The sequence below is a fragment of the Hypanus sabinus genome, chromosome 4 (assembly GCF_030144855.1).
Source record: "Hypanus sabinus isolate sHypSab1 chromosome 4, sHypSab1.hap1, whole genome shotgun sequence".
Taxonomy (NCBI): Eukaryota; Metazoa; Chordata; class Chondrichthyes; order Myliobatiformes; family Dasyatidae; genus Hypanus; species Hypanus sabinus.
Window position 1 is genome coordinate 10,326,419 of NC_082709.1, and position 22,761 is coordinate 10,349,179.

The window sequence follows — 22,761 nt, forward strand, 5'->3', positions numbered from 1 at the left end:
TAGTATTTATAGGGTGATCAGCTGAACCATCCACATGTTAGGTTATCCTTTGTGCCTATGCATAAGTTACAATCTTCATAGGTCCACAGCAAATACCCTTGCCTTTTGCACAGTTATTTGTCTGTATAATTTTTATGCCTTGTACTGTAGTGCTGCCACAAAACTATAAAATTTAAGGCATATGTCAAGGATAATAATCCTAATTTTGGTTGATCAAAGAGCCATGTGTTGTCCTGAAACTGCTTGTCTCTTCTGACTTCTCAATGGTACCATGTCCCTGATTGGATATCTACACACTTTCACTTCCTATAGATTTTCCTTTTCTCATGGGCAAAAGCCTGTGAAACAATGGTTGGCACATTCACAAACTTCCTCAACTTTACAGTCAATTTTCACACATCTTAGCAATCCTCAATAGCCTAATTTCCAACCATGTACCTTTCAAGGTAAATTCAAAGTTCAAAGTAAATTTATGATCAAAGTATATATTGGTCACTCTATACAACTCTTGAGCTTCATTTTCTTGCAGGAGTACTCAAGAAATCTATAATAGACTGAGAACCATAATACAACCAATAAAAGACCGCACCAACTTGAACAAATTGAAGCTCTTTCTCTGAAATATTTACACTTGTCCAAGTGTCTGTAATTCTATGAGGTTGTTCTTTCTTGAACTTTCTCACCTTATCTTGCTGTATCCATTTTTCATCAAGGCTACGACATTTCTCATTTTTCAGCCTCCTGAATCATGTTTCATAAATTGGTATTCAAAAGTTATAAGGCATTTATTTCTCTTGCAAATTACAAACAATAATTACAAATGTAAAGTATAAATAGTTAAAAGAAAAAAATTTGTGGAGATTTTCTCAGGAATCTAATAACTAGTTATTGAGATTAACTTATTTATTTCAATTTCACAATGTTGAAAATTAATAATCATAGCTGTACATGTTTGTCCTCTACCTGTATAGCAACTCGTTACCCCAATGGAACCTATTGTCCACCCTTTATGTTTGAATGCAAGAATCATGTCTGTGTGTATCTAAACTGGAAGTGTGATGGAGATGACGACTGTGGTGATGGATCTGATGAAGAGCTCCACCTTTGTGGTAAGCTACTCAAGTAAACTTAAGGAAATGGTCATTCTTCATGAAGTAGTGTCTGTCATAACATCAAAGCAGGTTAATCAGTACTTCCATAACTGAATTATCAACATTATGGTTTTGTTGGAAAAAATGAGGAGTAATTCTATTTCTAAAGCCCATGAAGAAAGATTTTTTTTACTGGCCAGTACACCACTGGAATTTAGGATAGCAATGAAGGTCCTCCTTCTCTGGCAATGCTCAGGGCTTCCTTCATTGTGTCATTAGCTTCCTCTTAATTTTCACTACTGGTCACTAATGCAAATCCCAGATGGTGACTCAGGAATGCCATTGCATTCATATGTAGAAGCATTCTTCACTGCTGTTTCCCTAATCATTTTGTTTTACCAGTCAGGGTTGTTAGTCCTGGGCTGAACCCCCAAACCTGGAGAACTGGTGGCCTCTCTTAGTCTGGCCTCTACCTTTTGACTAGTTTGGCATGGGTGACCCTACAAAGAGCCATAGCATAAACCCTGATTGCAGCCAGCATTGCTCTCCATGCCATGGAAGTGTGCAAGCCTCCAAATCACAACATTGTATGGTCCTCTTGGAGGCCTTCAAGAAGTTACAGATAAAAAAAATCTTCTCAATGTGGACCAATGTGAAATTAGATTTTCTAGTACTCAGTAGTCATCCATGCAACTTAGTTCACAACAGGTGTTATAATCTCACTCAAGGCTATGGTGATCTCCTACTAGAATGGGGTGTCCATGGAGGGGTAGCACCTGTGGTGAAGTGGCTTGTCTTGTCCATTCTGAGACATTTCACTCACCTTTGATCCCCACTGGACACTCAGCTCTGCAACAGAGGCAACACCTTGGTAACCACTTCGACAAGTTGACTAAACTGACGGACCTCATTCCCTGGTGATATAGAGATGCACCTGTCCTAGTCAGCTCTGGCAGGCTGGGTGGATGAGATCCAATGGGCAGGAAGGCAGTACTGCAATCCTCTGTGGAGAGCCAAGGGCACGACAAGGCACAGGAGACATCATGATCATCCATGATCCAAGGTAGACCCCCAGTTTATGATGCTTCTTTGTACCACTGGACCTGGACTTCTGAGGTTAAGAGAGAGGAACTGCCCAGTGCAATGGCTTTTCCACTTTAAAAACCCTCCTGCACAGGTCTCGGGTCATCATTGGACATGACAGACAATCACCACTAGAAGTTTAAGTAATTTCTTTCTGGTACGATTTCTAAGAGTGTCAATTTAGTAATTGATGTTCCATGATGTAGGATGATTTACTCTGTGTCAAACTGGGACAGATATGAGCAAGGCCTTAATATTTAGAACAGCAGAGATATGATATGATGCAGAGTAACTGAGCAGCTAACACTTAATACTTTCCTCCTGCATGTGGTACAACTTTCTAAAAAGTTTAATGGTCAAAAGAAAGAATAGCCTGTGGATGGATAATTAGATGGTTTTAATGTTCCCGATAAAATATCCAAATTGCTTGACCTTATTGGAAGAGGGAACTGAGACACAGCTCTCAGGTTGTTTTGCTTGAGCCCTTAGCTCCCAGCAGAACATAGGAACCTCCCATCTCCATTGTCCAAAGTCAATGGTCTGGTTGGAGTTCATCACTGTTTCTGTAGTCCATTGCATCCACTGTACAGGGAATTGGCCAATAGTTTCACCAGAGCCCTGTTGTGAGTCTTACCCATTTCCACATCTCACTGTGGGGACTAGGGTTGGACTTTGAGAGACAGGAAAGGTTGTTAGTGAATCAGAAAAGCTGTAGTTTCTCTTTGTGTTCGAAGTGATCTTGAAGAAGTGAGTTATTGTGGCAGATTTCAGGCACTAATTGTCCATTATTAAGCCACATTTGGTAGTGAATGGCAAACTAGCAGCACACCATACGTATCCAGGTCTTTTATCAGACTCCAAGGGCCATGTCAGTTGAGAGTTTTGCATTAAATTGAATACAGTTTCCTCTTCAATTTTTAGTTTTCAACTGGGTACTCATGGAGGTATTGTGCATAGAACATTCAGAACTTCACACACAAACTACCGAAGGAGCTCAGCAAATCTGGTAGCATCAATGGGATTGAATAAACATCTTCAATCCAAGGCACTTCTTCAGGACTGGCAAGGAATTTGGAAGATGCCAGAATAAAAAGTTGAGGGAAAGGGAACAATGTTGACTGCTTATTCATTTCATAAGACCATAAGATATAGGAGTAGGAGTAGACCATTTGGCCTATCAAGACTACTCTGCCATTCAATAATGGGCTGATCCAATTCTTTCAGTCATCCCCACTCCCCTGCCTTCTCCCCATGCCCTTTGATGCCCTGACTAATCAAGAGCCTATCTATCTCTGCCTTAAATGACTTAGCCTCCACAGCCACTCAAATTCCACAGATTTACCACCCTCTGACTAAAGTAATTTCTCTGCATTTCTGTACTAAATGGACATTCTTCAATCCTGAAGTTGTGTCTCTTGTCCTGGACTCCCCTACCTATCTAATCTGTTCAGGCCTTTTAACATTCAGAACGTTTCTATGATATCCCCCATCACTCTCCTGAACTCCAGGGAATGCAACCCAAAAGCTACCAGATGTTCCCCATACGGTAACCCTTACATTCCTCGAATCATTCTCGTGAATCTTCTCTGAACCCTCTCCAATGTCAGTATATCCTTTCCAAAATTAAAGAGTCCAAAGCTGCACACAATACTCTCAACTATGGTTTCATGAGTGCCTTATAGAGCCTCAACATCACATCCCTGCTCTTATGTTCTATACCTCTAGAAATGAATGCCAACATTGCATTTGCCTTCATCACCACCAACACAACCTGGAGGTTAACTTTTAGGATATCTTGCACAAGGACTCCCAAGTCCCTTTACATCTCTGCATTTGAATTATCTTCCCATCTAAATAATAGTCTGCCCATTTATTTCTTCCACCAAAGTGCATGACCATACACTGTCCAACATTGTATTTCATTTGCCACTTCTTTGCCCATTCCCCTAAACTATCTAAGCCTCTCTATAGGCTCTCTGTTTCCTCAACACTACTCACTCCTGCACCTAACTTTGTATCATCAGCAAATTTAGCCACAAATCCATTAATCCCATAGTCTAAATCATTGACAGACATCCTAAAAAGCTGCGGTCCCAACACTGACCCCTGTGGAACTCCACTGGTAATGAGCAGCCAGCCAGAATAGGATCCCTTTATTCCCACTCTGTTTCCTGTCGACCAGTCGATGCTCTACCCATGCTAGTAATTTCCCTGTAATTCCACGGGATCTTATCTTGCTATGCAGCCTCATGTGCGGCACCTTGTCAAAGGCCTTCTGAAAATACAAATGCACTACATCTACTCCATCTCCTTTGTCTACACTGCCCGTAATTTCCTCCAAAAATTGCAGTAGGTTAGTCAGCCAGGATTTTCTTTTCAGGAAACCATGCTGGCTTAGGCCTATCATGTTGTGTACCTCCAGGTACTCCGTAATCTCATCCCTAACAACCTATTCCAACAACATCCCAACCACTGATGTCAGGCTAACAGATCTATAGATTCCTTTTTGCTGCCTGCCACCCTCCTTAAATAGAGGAGTAACATTTGCAATTTTCCAGTCATCCGGTACAATGTCAGAATCTATCAATTCTTTAAAGATCATTGTTAATGCCTCCATAATCTCTCCAGCTACTTCCTTCAGAACCTGAGGGTGCCTTCCATCAGGTCCAGAAGTTTTATCCATCCTCAGACCATTAAGCTTCCTGAGCACCTTCTCAATTGTAATTCTCACTGCACAAACGTCACTTCCCTGACACTCTTGAATGTCCAGTATACTGATATCTTCCACTGTGAAGACTGATGCAAAATACACATTCAGTTCCCCTGCCATCCTTGTGTCTCTCATTACAATATCTCCAGCATCATTTCGTATTTGTCCTATATCTATCCTCAGCTGTCTTTTATTCTTTACATACTTAAAAGAGCTTTTAGTATCTACTTTGATATTAGTTGCCAGCTTCCTTTTATAATTCATCTTTTCCTTCCTAATGACCTTCTTTGTTTCCTTCTGCAAGTTTTTAAAATTGTCCCAGTCCTCTGTCTTCCCACTAGCTTCGGCTTCCTTGTATGCCATCTCTTTTGCTTTTACTTTGGTTCTGACTTCACTTGTCAGCTACGGTAGTGTCCTTCTTCCATTTGAAAATTTCTTCTTATTTGGAATATATCTGTCTTGCACTTCCCTCATTTTTCACAGAAACTCCAGCCATTGCTGCTCTGCTGTTCTTCCTGCTAGTGTCTCTTTCCAGTCAACCTTGGCCAGTTCTTCTTTCATGCCATTATAATTTCCTTTATTCCACTGAAATATTGACACGTTTTATCCTTCTCAAATTTCAAAGTGAACACAATCACTTTGGTCCCTACGGGTTCCGTAACCTTAAGCTCTCTTTATCACCTCCGAATCATTGCATAACACCCAATCTAGCACAGCCAATCCCCTAGTGGGCTCAATGACAAGCTGTTCTAAAAAGCCATCCCTCAGAAATTCTACAAATTCTCTTGAGGTCCGGAACAGACCTGGTTTTCCCAGTCCTTTCATGTTAAAATCCCCAACGATTACCGTGACATTGCCCTTCTGACACACCTTTTCTATCTCCTGCTGCAAATGTCCTTTTACCCTTGCCATTTCTTAACTCAACCCATAGAGACTCTACACCTTCTGATCCTATGTCATCCCTTTCTTTCTTTCTTTTTCAATCTTTTTATTAAATTTCATATATAAAAAAAAACAACACATAATAATGAACAGATTACAAATTCAATAAACTTGAGATTACATTAGTAATAGGATAATAATATCCTATTAAACATCAATTGACAAAAGGTACATAAATCAATCAAGTCTATATAAATATATATGAAAAAAAAACAAAAATAATCATCGAAAAAAGAAAAAAAAAATTGAAATTATATATGAGAAAAAATATATATTGAAAAAAAAATACTAAACTAAACTAACATGGGCAATAATAGCACTTTATAAATATATGAAGGTGTCAAGAAAAGAACTCCGGAACTCCATACCTGAACAAGGATAAGTAGAGAAAAGGATCTGAAATAGGCCAAATTAATTCATATGAAAGTGTCGAATAAATGGTCCCCAGGTTTCTTCAAATTTAATTGAAGAATCAAAGATAGTGCTTCTGATTTTTTCCAAACTCAAATAAGAAATGGTTTGGGAGAACCACTGAAATGTAGTAGGAGGATTTACTTCTTTCCAGTTTTGTAATATAGACCTTCTGGCAATTAATGTTACAAAGGCAATCATTCGTCTGATTGAAAGGGAAAGCTGATTGCCATCTTCATTTGGTATACCGAAAATTGCAGTAATAAAATGGGGTTGTAAATCGATATTCCATACTGAGGAAATGACATCAAAAATGTCCTTCCAATAGTTATGTAAAGTGGGACATGTCCAAAACATGTGAGTCAATGAAGCCACTTCTAAGTGACATCTGTCACATTGAGGATTAATATGCGAGTAAAATCGGGCAAGCTTATCTTTAGACATATAAGCTCTATGTACAATTTTAAATTGTATTAAAGCATGTTTAGCACAAATAGAAGAGGAATTAACCATTTGTAAAATTTTTTCCCATTTATCTGTTGATATATTACATCGAAGTTCTTTTTCCCATTCTTGTCTAATTCTATCCGATATTTCTGGCTGTATCTTCATAATCATGTTATAAATAAAAGCTACTAATCCCTTCTGACAAGGATTAAAAGTAAAAATCAAATCTGAAAAATCCGATGGAGTTGAATTAGGAAAAGATGGAAGAATTTTATGTAAGAAATTTCTAATTTGTAAGTATCTAAAAAAATTAGATTTAGGTAATTCAAATTTGTTGGATAGTTGATCAAAAGACATCAAAGTACCTTCAAAAAAAAGATCACGAAAACATTTTATACCTTTCCTTTTCCATATACTAAAAGCTTGATCTGTCAATGAAGGTTTGAAAAAAAAATTACATAAAATAGGGCTGTCCAGAGCAAAGTTTTTCAGATTAAAGAATTTGCGAAATTGAAACCAAATTCGTAGTGTATGTTTAACAACAGGGTTAGATATCTGTTTATTGAATTTGGCTAAATCAATAGGAAGAAAAGAACCAAGAACGGAAAATATAGAATATCCCTTAACCTCACTACATTCCAAATTTACCCACTGTGGGCACACAGGTGAATCCAAATCTAGTTTCCAGTACATTAGGTTACGAATATTATTCGCCCAATAATAAAATCTAAAGTTAGGTAAAGCTAGACCACCATCTTTTTTAGACTTTTGTAATTGCCGTTTGCTTAACCTAGGATTTTTATTTTGCCACACAAATGAGGAAATTTTTGAATCAATATTATCAAAAAAAGATTTAGGAATAAAAATTGGTAAAGCTTGGAATAAATATAAAAATTTCGGTAAAATCATCATTTTAATAGCATTAATCCGACCAACTAATGATAAAAATAAAGGAGACCATCTTGTAGTAAGTTGTTGAATTTGATGAAGCATAGGTAAAAAATTCAGTCCAAATAAATCTTTATATTTCTTGGTGATTTTTATACCTAAATAGATAAAGTTATCAGTAACAACTTTAAATGGCATCCTATCACTCAATAAGGTTTGCGCGTTTAAAGGGAATAACTCACTCTTATCTAAGTTTAGCTTATAACCAGAAAAGCTACCAAATTGAGCCAACAAGGATAAAATAGCAGGAATAGACCTACTAGGATTAGAAATATATAACAACAAATCATCAGCATAAAGCGATAATTTGTATAACTTCTCATTACGGGTAATACCAAAAATATTAGGAGACTCACGAATAGCAATAGCTAAAGGTTCTAATGCAATATTAAATAATAAAGGACTTAAAGGACAACCTTGTCTCGTACCACGAGATAATTGAAAAAAAGAGGATCTATAATTATTTGTAAGAACAGAAGCAACAGGTTTATAATATATTAATTTAATCCATGATATAAAATTAGGACTAAAATTAAAGTTTCTCAATGCATTAAATAAATATGTCCATTCAACTCTATCAAAGGCTTTTTCAGCATCTAATGAGATAACACATTCTGGGGTTGTAGGTGATGAAGTATAAATTATGTTAATCAATTTTTTAATATTAAAAAAGGAATACCGATTCCTAATAAAACCAGTTTGATCTTCTGAAATAATCTGTGGTAATACCTTTTCTAATCTAATGGCTAAAATTTTTGTAAGAATCTTAGAGTCTACATTTAATAATGATATAGGGCGATAAGATGCACATAAAGTAGGATCTTTATCTTTTTTAAGAATTAGAGAGATAGTAGCTTCATAAAACGATTGAGGTAGTCTCTTCTTAACAAACACATCATTAAAGATTTCACATAGCCAAGGAGAAAGCAATAAAGAAAAAGTTTTAAAAAATTCTACAATAAAACCATCGGGACCAGGAGCTTTCCCTGAATTCATTGATGAGATAGCCTCTCTTATTTCATCCATAGAAATAGGAGCATCAAGCAAGCTACAATCTTCATCTATCAGTTTAGGAATATTCAAGTTATTAAAAAAATTATCCATCGTAAACCGGTCACCGTCAAATTCTGATTGATATAAAGATTTATAAAAATCTTGAAAAGTGTTATTGATTTCTTTATAATCAGTAGTTAAATTACCGTCTTGTTTACGAATTTTAATAATTTGTCGCTTAGTCGAAATAGCTTTTAATTGATTAGCTAACAATTTACCAGTTCGATCACTATGAATATAAAATTGAGCCCTAGTCTTAATTAATTGATTCTCAATTGAAGAAGATAATAATAAACTATGTTCCATTTGAAGCTCAACTCTCTTCTTATAAAGTTCTTTGGTAGGAGTAACGGAATAAATCTTATCAATTTCTTTAATTTTATCCACCAATAAAGCTATATCTGAATATCTTTGTTTTCTTTTACCAGCGGAATATGAAATAATTTGTCCACGAATAAAAGCCTTGAAAGAGTCCCAAAGTATTCCTTTATCAATCTCTTCATTATAGTTTGTTGAAAAAAATGTCAATTTGTTGTTTTATGAAGGTAATAAATTCTGGATCTTGAAGCAAAGTAGCATTAAGTCTCCAAGATCTAGTATTGATAGAAGAGTCCGGAATCTTGATAGATAACTTCAAAGGCGCATGATCCGAAATAGCAATAGAATCGTATTTACAATCAATAACATCTGTTAATAAACGATGATCAATAAGGAAATAATCAATTCTAGAATAACTATGATAAACATGTGAAAAAAATGAAAATTCTTTATCTTTAGGGTTCAAAAACCGCCATATTTCAGTAATTCCAGAATCAACCATAAAAGAATTAATAAGTAAAGCTGATCTATTCGGAAGAGTTCGAATAGGTTTAGATCTATCCATCGAAGGATTCAAACAACAATTAAAGTCTCCACCCATAATCAACATATATTCATTCAAGTTAGGAAGAGAAGTAAATAAACGTTTAAAAAATTCAGGACAATCAAAGTTTGGAGCATAAATATTAACTAAAACAACTTTCCGATTAAAAAGTGAACCAGTTATCAACAAAAATCTACCCTGTGGATCCGAAATAATTTCATAATGTGTAAACGAAATTGAGGCGTCTATAAAAATAGACACACCCCTAATTTTAGCGGTACAATTTGAGTGAAATTGTTGACCTTTCCAGAACCGAAAAAAACGTTGATTATCCTCCCTCCTAATATGGGTCTCCTGTGCAAAAATAATATTAGCGTTCAATCTATGGAATACTTTAAATATTTTTTTACGTTTAATCGGATGATTTAAACCATTAGTATTCCACGAGATAAAGTTAATAGATTTATCCATCATACCAATATTAATTGTGTGTATCATAAAAGGTTAAAAAGACACATAACCCATAATTCAGGAAGAAGGAAAATTGATTCAGGAGCAACCGGAGATCCTGACACCTCAACAATATTAACAATTTAAAGTCAGCCCATAAACTAAAAGCAAAAAAATAAAAAGCAAAAGCGTGAAAAAAGATCCCTCCCCCCTCCCCCCACCCTTTGAAAGAAAGCCAAGCGGCAGGCGCATAAACTAATACTAATATTACCCCCATTTCAAGATGGCAGCTCCATAAGAAAATTTTTTTAAGAAAAAACTATATAACACCCTAATTAAAATATAGAGTTGCAAAAAAAAAAAAAATATATATATATATATACCTACATATATATACATACATACACATACACACACACATCAGTCAAGTCAAGAAAAAAACTAAAATAGTAAAACCAGAAAAATCATTAATAAAAAAAAATGAACATTAAAGTTTAAAAATGTAATACACCTTTAAAAAAGAAATTCCATATTCAGATACAAAGATGACGTTTCACAAGCCTAGACTTATGGGAAGAAGAAACGACATTTTGAGAAAGCCATATTACAAAATATGAATATAAATTCAGCAATCAAAAAAGTTATCAAAATAGAATTTTTTTTTAAAAAAAAGATTTAATAGACACTATAACATATATATAAAAAAAAAGACTAAAAAAAAAGAATTCAAAACCTTTGTTCCATTTCTAAATACAGGCAAGCAAATAAACGCTTATAAAAAGTAAAGACTTATGGGAAGAAGAAACGACATTTTGAAAAAATAATTCATTATTACAAAATACAAACGTGTATAAAAAAGGATATTATAAAAATTAAAACAGCATCTATAAGCAATAATAATAGTAGTAAAAAAAAACCCAGACCTATAGGCCAAAATAAAAAGTTATAACCCAACTTCCAGGGTTAAAACTTAAAATGAAATGGCATCCTCTCTCCAAAAAAAAATCTTCAATGTAACTCATAGTTCAAGTTGCACTAGAGGATCGATATTCTTCAACAAATTTCTTCGCTTCTTCAGGAGTGTTAAAAAAGTGTAGACTGTTGTCGGGCAGCACAATTCTAAGCTTCGCTGGATACATTAAAGCTTGTTTAAATCCAATCGAATGAATCTCTGCCATCACTGGTTTAAAAGCGATCCTGGCTTTCATTACTTCATACGAATAATCCTCAACAATTCGAAATGAGTAGTTTTTGTAGGAGATCATACCTTTTTTACGAGCTAACCGAATTAGAAGCTCTTTCTCACGAGGATAATGAAGGCGAACAATCACCGCTCGTGGTTTATCAGACACAGACGAAAACCTCGCAACTCTATGAGCGCGGTCGATAACAGGTTCATTTTTCAAACCTTCACCACCGAAAATTTCCCACAGTAATTTAGAGAAAAATTCAGTTAAATCACCGGACTCAACTTTTTCGGGAATTCCGATGATGCGCAAATTCTGTCTGCGAGAACGATTTTCAAGATCAGTAATTTTAAACTTATACTGATCTAAAGTTTTAGCAGTCGACTCTATCTTCTTCTCCAACACTTCAATTGTACGTGCTTTTTCACAAATTGATTGTTCAAGAGTCGTGATCTTATTTCCATGCTGTTGAACCTCTAACGCCTGCGACTGAAACTTAGTTTCAAGCGATTTAACAACTCCTTCAAGATCGGATATTTTCGTAGTAATCCTCCTTTCCAAATTTAACAGTTTACTGTCCAATTTACCTTCTAGTCTGCCTTCCAGACCCGCCAGTTTAGCATCCAGTTTAGTGTCCAAAAGACCAGAAATTGCGTCGATGGATACAGGATCCTTAACCGATTTCTTACTTGTAGCCATTTTAGGTTTGACAAGATTAGATCAAATATTATTTTAGGAAAAAAGGGTCAATCAAAGGTAGCAACTCATATGATTAAGTTCGAAAAGATCTAATTAAAGGGTGATTATAGTTGAAAAAATAAAGAGCGCCTAAAAGGCAGATGCTTACGTCGCCATCTTGAAACTCCACCCCCGTCATCCCTTTCTAATGATTTAATATTATTTCTTATACACAGGGCCACACAATCCCCTCTACCTACTAAACTATCTTTCTGATACACCGTATCTCCTTGGACGTTCAGCTCTCAATGGCAGCCATCCTTTAGCAAAGTTTCAGAGATGGCCACAACGTCATTCTTGCCAATCTATAGCTGAATATCAAGATCATCAATTTTATTTCCATAGATGCTGTCTGACCTGCTGAGTTCCTCCAGCATTTTGTGTGTATGGTTTCAAACTTCCAGCATCTGCAAAATCTCGTGCTTAATATTGAGAGCTTTATGTAATAGTAAAGCTAACTCATAGTTCCACTTACTGAAGCATGCTTTCAATTTCCTTAGAAAATCAAAACAATTGCATACCCTCTCACTACCAAAGTAAATCAGGGCTCAGAAATGTTGTTTGTTATATTTAATGTGAACTTTTATTAGAGGGAAAGGCCTTTGAACTTATTGTGCCTCTGTTAGCTTTCTGAAGGAGTAGTTTGCTTGGGCCTATCTGCATTTTGTCTAATGCATTCTAGGTTTACGATCACAGAAAAGTGTGGTGAAAGAGGAAGCCATTCTGGTCGTCGTAGCTCTGCTGATTCTCTTTTGCTTATGTATACCCAAGTTCATTAATAACATATGATTTTAATAACATTTATGATAGATATTTTCTGCCTATTTCTCTGTGTTTCGTCCACAATTTTACAAGGATGTTGCCGGATCTGGAGAACCCATGTTATAAGGAAAGATTGAACAGGTTAGGCCTTTATTCCTTGAAACGTAGAAGACACAGAGGAGATCTGATAGAGGTATACAAAATTATGAGTGCTATAAATTGAGTAAATGTAAGCCAGCTATTTCCACTGAGGTTAGGTGGGACTACAGAGTTCATGGGCTAAGGGTGAAAGGTGAAAATTTTAAGGGAAACATGAGGGGAAACCTGTTCACTCAGAAGGTCATGAGAATGTGGAATGAGTTGCCAGCACAAGTGATGCAAGCAAACTCAATTTCAGCGTTTAAGAGAAGTTTGGATAGGCACATGGATGGTAGGGATATGGAGGGCTATGTTCCTGGCGTAGGTTGATGGGAGTAGGCAGTTTAAATGGTTTTGGCATTTAAAAATTCAATTAATGCTTAAACTTTTGAGACATAATTCATTTGCAGTGGACATTGTTTGTGAGCCTCCTGGTCGTTTTCATTGTGATAATAATCGATGCATTTATGGACACGAGGTGTGCAATACAAGAGATGACTGTGGAGATGGAAGTGATGAAACTGAAGAAAGATGTAAGTTCTCTGCTTGTATTTCCTTTTCAGTAAGCTTTACATGGCAGTGATTTGGGCAAGTACATTCATAACAATAAATGAAATATTTATTTTGTAATTAGGTAGCCTATCCACATCCATATCTCCTTGCACAATTGAGGAATACAAATGTAGGAATGGACATTGCATTCCTGACTACCACGTCTGTGATAATTATGCTCATTGTGAAGACCTATCCGATGAGTTGGAATGCAGTAAGTATATGAACATCTAACTTGTAAAGGTGTAATTTTTAATTGTAATGCAAAAAAACTGAATATATATGGAGACAATACAAAAATATACAGTAAATCTTTATGGAATGTTGTTATCTGGCGTTGATTTGCATTTAAAAGTATCTTGCTTGATAAAGAAGTTTACATTTGATAACAAAATTAGCTCTGAGTTTAGCTTACAGATGTGCAAGGAACTAGCAAATGGAATTCACCAGAAAGTCCATTCAGTGAGAACAAATTATAGAAAATCTGCAGATCCAAGAACACAAGCAAAGTCTTGGAGGAACTCAAAAGACAGGGTCTTAGTCCAAAACATTGACTGTATGCTTTTCCATGGATGCTACCTGGCCTACCAAGAAGTGGGAAAGGTACAAGAGGGGCTTGTCCATGGGTCCCTAAAGGTCATAGGAAAGGCAGAAACAGTTGATAAGGAAGCATTGATCAGTTGTCTTGATAAGCTTTGGTATTGAATTCAACAACAAGTAATCCATGTAAAAATGCTTTAATATACTAGTTTATAAAGTCTCTGAAGAACATCAGTTACTTCCGTCATATTAGATTTTGGCAGGAATTCCTCAGACACGATTCATTGACTCAAATACAGCTACTTCTATAACAGCCTTCCTTTTATGATAAGTCAGGAGAGTGGATACTCTCTGATCATTGTGAATTGTACATTTCCCTTTTGGAAAGGAGCAGCAGTTGTCTACATCCAGAAGTCCTTAATAATGTTCAGACATGGGCTAACAAGAGACAGCAACAAAAGTGCCAATCAGCAATGATGCTGTACAACAGCATCTAGCCACCTGCTCTTGGCTTTTTTCACAGTTAATGGCATACCATCAATCAACACTCACTCTAAATATCTTGGGTGCCAGCATTGACCAGAAAATGAAGGTCAAAGGCTGGGTATCCTGTAGGGAGTAACTCTCCATTTGATACCTATATCCTCTTCCTCTTCTGCAAGGAATGCTGGGAATTTGCTGAATATTTCCCAAATTACTGGAGGAGTTCAGCACCACCAACAGTCAGAAATATTGACAACATCCAAGATGAGATTGGCATATCACCCACCATCCTACACACTTACTCACTACACTCCACTATTACCACTACACTCTTGCTACATCCATATGCCCCATCCATTAAAAAACACATCTTATTTTTCTAGGGTTCTCTCAAATCCAAGACCTCTTGGGCAATTGTGTGCTACACATAGTACAGTAGAGGTATTTGTCAAGCATTGTCCTGACTTGGAAATATATCACCATTGTGGATGAATCTTTCTTGGAATTCCCTGACCAGGAAAGGAATGGCAATGGCATAATAAGTCATTGTCTCCTTCTGGAAAGCAATTACATATGGCCAATGAATGCAGCATTACCAAGAATGTACTGATCTTAGAAGCAATATATAAGAATGAGTTGAGTCTCTTTATGTTCATGTGATACTTCATAAGAGCCTATAGACTGGTTGTTTTAAGACAAACAATTAGTGATTAGGTGGCAGGGTGAAGATGCAACTCGACCAAAGGAAGTGTAAGGCACTCCTTCCCTCTGCTGCCCTGCAGGTCTCCGTTGGGCAAGGTTTTGCACTTGTGTACCCCCCCCCCCCCCCGCCGATAAATGTCACGTGTAGACATGGGAGCAGCTGGTGGATTGTCGTGTGAGCAGCTGATGTATATCACAAGTCCTGGTTATCGGACCTCTGATGCCAGGCAGACAATCTCTGAAGAGTATTGATCATGGCTGGGGTCACCTGTCTTGTAAAGATACTGCCCAGAAGAAGGCAATGGCAAACCACTTGTGTAGAAAAATTTGCCAAGAACAATCACGGTCATGGGAACTTGACACACCACATGATAATGATGATTATTGATTCGCCCTACATTGTCAGCAAAGTGAAATCTACATATTTGCTGAATTTGTGAAGGTGGGCTTACTTTATGCATTAGGATTCAGGATTAGAGTAATGACAATATCTTGCTTAGAATTTCCACTAATGTTACAAGCTAATATATTGAAAAAAACTCAAGGCTCTTGAACAAAAGGGGATAACTACACTCACTTGCCATCCATTCAGATGTTCCCACAACCAATGATCTCACTTTAAGGACTCTTTATCTTGTTATTTTTAGGTTCTCGTTATTTGTTGCAATTTATTTACATTTGCATTTGCACAGTTTGTTGTCCTCTGCATTCTGGTTGATCTTTCATTGATCCTGTTTTAGTTACTATTCTATAGTTTTGCTGAGCGTGTCCACGGCTAAATGAACCTCAGGGTTGTATGGGGTCACTTATATGTACGCTGATAATTCATTTTACTTTGAACCTTGAACTTTAATATATTCATATACGTTACAATAAGAGAGGATTTTTAAATGAATGTTAAATAAAAATTTCTTGCTGTTTCCTTAGGCTCTTATATAAATCGAACCTGTGCAGAAAATCTCTGTGAACACAATTGTACAGATCTGATGGATGGAGGTTTCATCTGCTTTTGTAAACACGGATACCAAGTAAATGAGGATGATGCACGTGCCTGTGATGGTAAATTCATTCATGTTTAACCACATCATTCATGTTTAACCACTTAACCACATGTTTAAGTACATTTGAAGAGGTACTGCAGTATTTCTGCTTTGTTGCCCGTTCTTTCTTGTTGCCGTTTGCATGACATGTTAGTTTTTTTATGCGCAAGACAGGGGTGGGTAGTTTGGGGTTTGATGTTCCTGTTGCAGTTTGCACAATTAGTTTTTTGCACGGGGGTGTTTGATGTTCTTGGTTTTTTGGTGTGGGGGAGTGATGTTTTTCTTTGTTTCGTGCCTGTCAGGAGAAGACAAATCTCAGAATTTAATACTTTGATAATAATAATCTTCAACCTTTAAGATAGATTGATTCATTTGAGGAAAATTGCTACTTGTTTCAAAACATGCCAAAATGTTTGAACTTTGTAAAGTAACAGACTATAAGACTATATTTCTGCTCTTAACCCTACTCCTAGAGAGGGTAAGAACAGAGCTCCCCTGGTCTTTGCCATTCTCCACAAAAGTCTCTCTATTCAATGGATCATCCTGTAGTTTTTGCCAGCTTCAAAGAGATTTCTCCACCAGACTTATCTTCCCATGCTCTCCCGTTTTCGTAATCTGAAGCAGTAGTTCCATTTGTGTCTCCTGGATTCACTTTTTCTGTTCATCACTGCCCTTCTCACAGCACGTTCCCTTGGAACTACAATGGATGTAACAGTTGTCACTTTTCTTCTGCCCTTCCCCACCGTACAGAGAATCAAATAGTCCTCCCAAAGGAGGGAGTAGTTTACTTGTGCAGCTTCCAGTTTAATGTGTTTCATTTGCTGTTCACAATGTGGTCTCCTTTACGTTAGAGAAACCAAATTCAACTGACTACTTTGAGGAGCACCCTATAATAAGTCTGCAGGGACAACTAGGAGCTCCTTTCTTCCTCACACTTTAATTGAAACCCATTGTTAGTTTGGGGAGCAGGATCTCATCTTTTATCTGGACGTGTTGCAGCCCTCCACAAACCATATTGAATTCTACAGTTTAAGGTTCACTTTCCAGAAAAAGTTCACTTCCTCTGTCTGTATCGGAGCAGAGCTATCCATTTTAATGTAAGTCATCTATTGAGGATATTGGTGTCTTTTTCTCTCTCAATCAGCACAGCCTGATTGGCTAGACATGTACTTCAGCCCTGCAGTTCACAACTGTGATACTCCTTCTTTATATTCTCAACTCTTTAACTGCCTTTACTTCATAGTTTTTGTTCACTCACATCTTTCTCTCTCTCCCCTCTTTCCTCCTCTCCTTCTCTTTCTCCCTCCTCTCTCTCTTTTCTCTCTCCTCTCCCCTTCTTCCTGTCCTTTCTCTCTCCTCTCCTCTCCCTCCTCCTCTCTCCCTTCTTCCTTCTTCTCTCTCTCCCTCCTCCGCTGTCTCCTCTCCTCTCTCTGTTCCTCATTCTACCCCTCCATCTCTCTCCCCTCCTCTCTCCTTCCTCCTCAAGACCTCTTCCCATCAATTCCCCCTCTCATTTCCCACTCCCCCTCATTTTCCTCTCTCTCTCCCCTGCCTGCCTCTCTCCCCGCTCTCTCCCCTCCCCTTTCTCCCCCTCCCTCCCCTCCCCTTTCTCCCCTCTCCCTCCCCCTCTCCCATCTCCCTCCCCCCTCCCCTCCCCTCTCTCCCCTCCCCTCTCTCCCCTCCCCTCTCTCCACTCCCCCTCTCTCCCTCCCCCTCTCTCCCTCCCCCTCTCTCCCTCCCCCTCTCTCCCTCCCCTCTCTCTCCCCCACTCCCCTCCCCTCCCCTCTCTCTCCTCCTCGCTCTCTCCTTCTCATAGAAACATAGAAAATAAGTTCAGGAGTAGGCCATTCGGCCCTTTGAGCCTGCACCGCCATTCAGTATGATCATGGCTGGTCATCCAACTCAGAACCCTGTACCTGCTTTCTCTCCATACCCCTTCTCTGCTCTCTCCCCTTCCTCTCTCTCTTCTTCCCCCTCCCCTCTCTCCACTCCTCTCTCTCTCCCCCTCCTCCCTCTCCCCTTCTCTCTCTCTCTCCTTCCTCCTCCTCCTCTATCCCCTTCTCAGAAGTGCGGACCAGGGAGTAGAGTTGGAGTGCACAGAATTCTCAATAGTGTGGAGAAGATTACTACATAATAAGCAGAGGTAAAGCTCTGAAAGAAATTAACACCAGAATTAGGATGCGAAATGTGATATGTTGGAGAAACATCATTCCCCTTTTCCCTTTTTCCTACCATCCATTGAGTAGCAGCGTATCACATTAAATTTACCAGGTACATCCAATCCCTTGGGCACTATATGATCGGACCAACTTTGAAGTGGCAATCACATGAACTGTTTACTAGTTAACTGTATATTCTTTTTATTAATCCTCAGTTTTTAAAATTGTCATCCTTATTTTTGAATAGTTCCATGGCCGCCTCCTCCTCCAGACTTACATCCCTCTGCGATTTCTGAAATCCTGCAATTATAACATCTTCTTCAGTTCCTGTTTTTACTCCATCACTGATAAATATTTCTTCTGCGTTTTAATTTCTAAACTCAGGAATTCTGTTTTAATTTTCCTTACTAATCCAAAACACAACGAACTGCAGACCACGAGTCCTAATGTAACGCACTACAGGTTGAGTACCCCTTATCCAAAATGCTTAGGTGTGCAAATGTTTCAGATTTTAGATTCTTTTTGTATTTTGGAATATGTAGCAATATAAATAGGAATCACTATCATTTCCAACTCTGAATTTATGTGCAGACTTTTTTTTTACATTGTTCATTACACACGCATATTTAACAGTAAAACGTTATGAAAATATAATGTGTGCAGGGTAACACAACAACATCGAAAAAATACCTGAATCAGCTGTTGGACAACAGCAAGCAACAAGCTTCCAGTCTCCGCCCATGATGCTGTGTTTTGATTAAAACTTTACAGTACACTGTATTTGTATTTTACTTTTTTTTAGGTTTTATGTAAAATTTAAACATAATTAGCATTGTAGACTTGTTCTGGTGTTAGATTTTCATTTGCAACAATCTTCCCAAACTCTTCAATGAACTTCTCTGAGGCTTCATGATCAGCAGACACTTTGTCTTTTAGAATCTTTTAAATCTTTAAAAGTTTAATGCCATGACTTTTCTTAAATTTCTTCAACCTGTTCACAAGTTACCTTCAACTTTCAGTTTGTCATGATAGATTTTTGTTTGCTTCATGATCAGCATAACGTTAAGAATCATATTCTCACCCAATACTGACAAGATCACTTTTGTGATACACAACCAAGATCTTCATTTTCACTCTATGCAGTGTTTTTCTATTTTTCATTAACTTCTGTTCACGTGAGGTCACTTCTGAGAACTGTCTTTGGTGTGCAGAAACCTGTGCATTTCCTGGGAATCTTCCCAGTGCCTTGTATGTCATCATGTCAGTGCTTGAAAGAATTGGATTTTGGAGGTTTTGGATTTTGGCATTTCAGATAAGGAGTTCATGGATATTGAACTTGTAGGGTTTCTTGGTATTATCTGCTATTGTATGTTATATAAATGTAATCTGTTATTTTCATTCACATTTTGAATACTTTGTAACATTTTGGATTCCCTATTAGTAAATAGATAATGAATCCAGCAAAGAGTTCACTTCTCTAGGTTATTAAGATTGTCTTACAAATAGAACTTTTCACTGTTGATTGGGAGCCAGCTTTATTCATACTGTAGATGAAGAACAGAAGTGTAAGTTGTGAACATCTTCGTTTCTTGTTCAGATATCAATGAGTGTGAAATTTTCGGCAGCTGTCCTCACAATTGTAAGAATAGCAAAGGAAGCTATGAATGTTTCTGTGCTGAGGGATTTGAAACTGTTTTTGAGGAGAATGGTACTTTATGTGCTGCAACAGGTAAATGCAATTTTTTATCTTTTCTGTATCAATTACTGTGTTAATTAACAGTGCCTTTGTTCACAATGAATATAGTGAAGTTGTAGTGTTTGCAATCATGTAATGTCCAGACTTGAATGCATTTATGCTGTTCACTTTGACCTTGGATAGTGTTCTTTCCACTTTTTTGCAAAAGCAGTAATTCTCTGTTGGACTTCTTTCTAATTTGATAAACTAGTTATGGTCACCCCCACCATTCTCTCTGAATCAATTCCATTCTTTTTAAAGACCTCTCTTATGTCAACCCTCAGATGACTTTCCATGATCGAAGAGGTCCAAGATGTTCATTTACAGAAGAATCACCAGTGGATATTGGAACGTTGCATCCAAATAAAATTTAAGCCTAAATTCAGGGTTAAGACTTAGTGTGAGCCCTCTGGCTAACAACAGCATTGAACTCCAAGCAGGAAAGATCGTACATACCCATGCCAAAGCAGTTTCAGTTGCAGGTTTCAGAGATCATATTTTTTCCTATTTTGTTTCATTTTGATTTGTCTTATTCTGCTAGTGCTCAGCTGAACTAAACTGAATATGATTTGTAATTTTATATCCTGTGTTTTCAACTCAGTTTTTGCCATTTGCGTGATTTGTTCCCCTTTTTGCACACTGAGTGTTTGATGTTTTCTTTGAGCACATTCCATGGTATTTCTTGGTTTCATAACTGTCTGTGGAAGTTGAATCTCGGGGTTGTATACTGCATACATACTTTATTAAAAATGTACAATGAATCATCGAGTTTCCAATGACATCCTTTGTTTGGATTGAAAGAAAAGAAAGATGAATGGAAGTATTAGTCAGCCAGCCTAAGAGCAGTTTTTGCATGGTAAAATGCTCATGCTGGTGATATTATAATAGAAATATTATTAATTTCATCTGTTTACTTTCAGGAGATCCTCCTATCCTGCTTTTGCCAGACAATGAAGGAATTCGGCGATACAATCCCACACTTCATCAATACACTGACTATGTTGATAATGAGGAGAACATCAAAGCCATTGACTACATTTGGGACACAGAAGATCCAGATCTCAGTATGTAAACAATGTTAGAATTGGGCTCTAATATAGAGAGAATACCATAAGACCATAGGATTTAAGAGCAGAATTAAACCATTTGGCCCATCGAGTACGCTCTGCCATTTCATCACAAACGAGAAAATCTGCGGATGCTGGAAATCCAAGCAACACACACAAAATGCTGGAGGAACTTAGCAAGCCAGGCAGCACTTATGGAAAAGAGTAAACAGTCGTTGTTTCGGGCTGAGACCATTTAGCAGAGGGTCAGAATCCTGCTGAAGGGTCTTGGCCCAAAACGTTGACTGTGCTCTTTTCCATAGATGCTGCCTTACCTGCTGAGATCCCCCAGCACTTTGTGTGTGTGTTGCTTCACCATTTCATCATGGCTGATCCAATTTTCCTCTCAGCCCCAATCTCCTGTCTTCTCTCCATATCCCTTCATGGCCTGACTAATCAAGAATCTATCAACCTCAGCCTTAAATATACATAAAGACCTGGCCTCCATAGCTGCCTGTGGCAAAATATTCCACAGATTCACCAGTCTCGGGCTAAAAAAATTCCTCCCCAGCTCCGTTCTAAAAGGGCATCCCTCTATTCTGAGGCTGTGTCCTCTTGTCTTAAACTCTCCCACCATAGGAAACATCCACTCCATATCCATTCTATCAAAGTCATTCACTAGTCGATAGGTTTAAATTAGGACATCCTTCATTCTTTTTAGTTCTGGTGAATACAGGCCTAGATCCATCAAATACTCTTCATATTGTAAGCCATTCAATCCTTGAATCACTTTTGTGAACCTCCTTTGAACCTCTCCAATTTCAGTACATCTTTTCTAAGATAGGGGGCCCAAAACTGCTCACAATACTCCAAGTGAGGCCTCACCAGTGCTTTATAAAGTCTCAACATTACATACTTGCTTATATATTCTAGTCCTCTTGAAATGAATGCAATCATCCCATGTGCCTTCCTCACCACAGGCTCAACCTGCAAATTAACCTTTAGGAAATCCAGCATAAGGACTCCTAAGTCCCTTTGCGCCTCAGTTTTTTGTATTTTCTGCATTTAGAAAATAGTCTACCCTTTCACTTTTTCTACCAAAGTGCATGACCATACACTTCCCGACACTGTATTCCATCTGCCATTTCTTTACCCATTCTCTTTATCTGTTTGTCCTTCTGTAGTGTCTCTACTTCCTCAACATACCTGCCTCTCCACCTATCTTCATATCATCTGCAAATTTTTGCAATAAAGCCATCAATTCCATCATCAAAATCATTGACATATAACAAAAAAAGAATTAGTCCTAACACAGACCCCTGAGGAGCCCCACTCATTGACAGCAAACCAGAAAAGGCTCCCTTTATTCCCATTCTTTGCCACCTGCCTATAAGACACTGCATTTTCCATGCTAGAATCTTCCCTTTAATACCATGAGCTCATAGCTTCTTAAGCAGCCTCATGTGTGGCACCTTGTCAAAGGCCTTCTAAAAATTCAAGTACACAACTTCAACTGATTCTCCTTTCTCTATTCTACTTGTTATTTCTTCAAAGAATTCCAAAAGATTTGCCAGGTAAGAATTTCCCTTGAGGAAACCATGCTGACTACTGCCTATTTTATCACAGGCCTCCAAGTACCCTGAGACCTCATCCTTAATAATCGACTCCACAATCTTCCCAAC

General features: G+C 37.6%; 1 protein-coding gene across 2 annotated transcripts in view; it reads left to right on the forward strand.

The window, feature by feature from the left end:
* Nucleotides 1-22,761, forward strand: part of lrp2a (low density lipoprotein receptor-related protein 2a) — a 393,751-nt gene that overhangs the window by 310,279 nt on the left and 60,711 nt on the right. For both annotated transcript variants that reach the window (XM_059966386.1, XM_059966387.1), the window contains exons 58-63: nucleotides 972-1,109; nucleotides 13,233-13,355; nucleotides 13,457-13,588; nucleotides 16,027-16,158; nucleotides 19,896-20,027; nucleotides 20,954-21,097. In XM_059966386.1, the coding sequence (XP_059822369.1) occupies nucleotides 972-1,109; nucleotides 13,233-13,355; nucleotides 13,457-13,588; nucleotides 16,027-16,158; nucleotides 19,896-20,027; nucleotides 20,954-21,097 (801 nt within the window). The remainder of the gene's footprint in view (nucleotides 1-971; nucleotides 1,110-13,232; nucleotides 13,356-13,456; nucleotides 13,589-16,026; nucleotides 16,159-19,895; nucleotides 20,028-20,953; nucleotides 21,098-22,761) is intronic.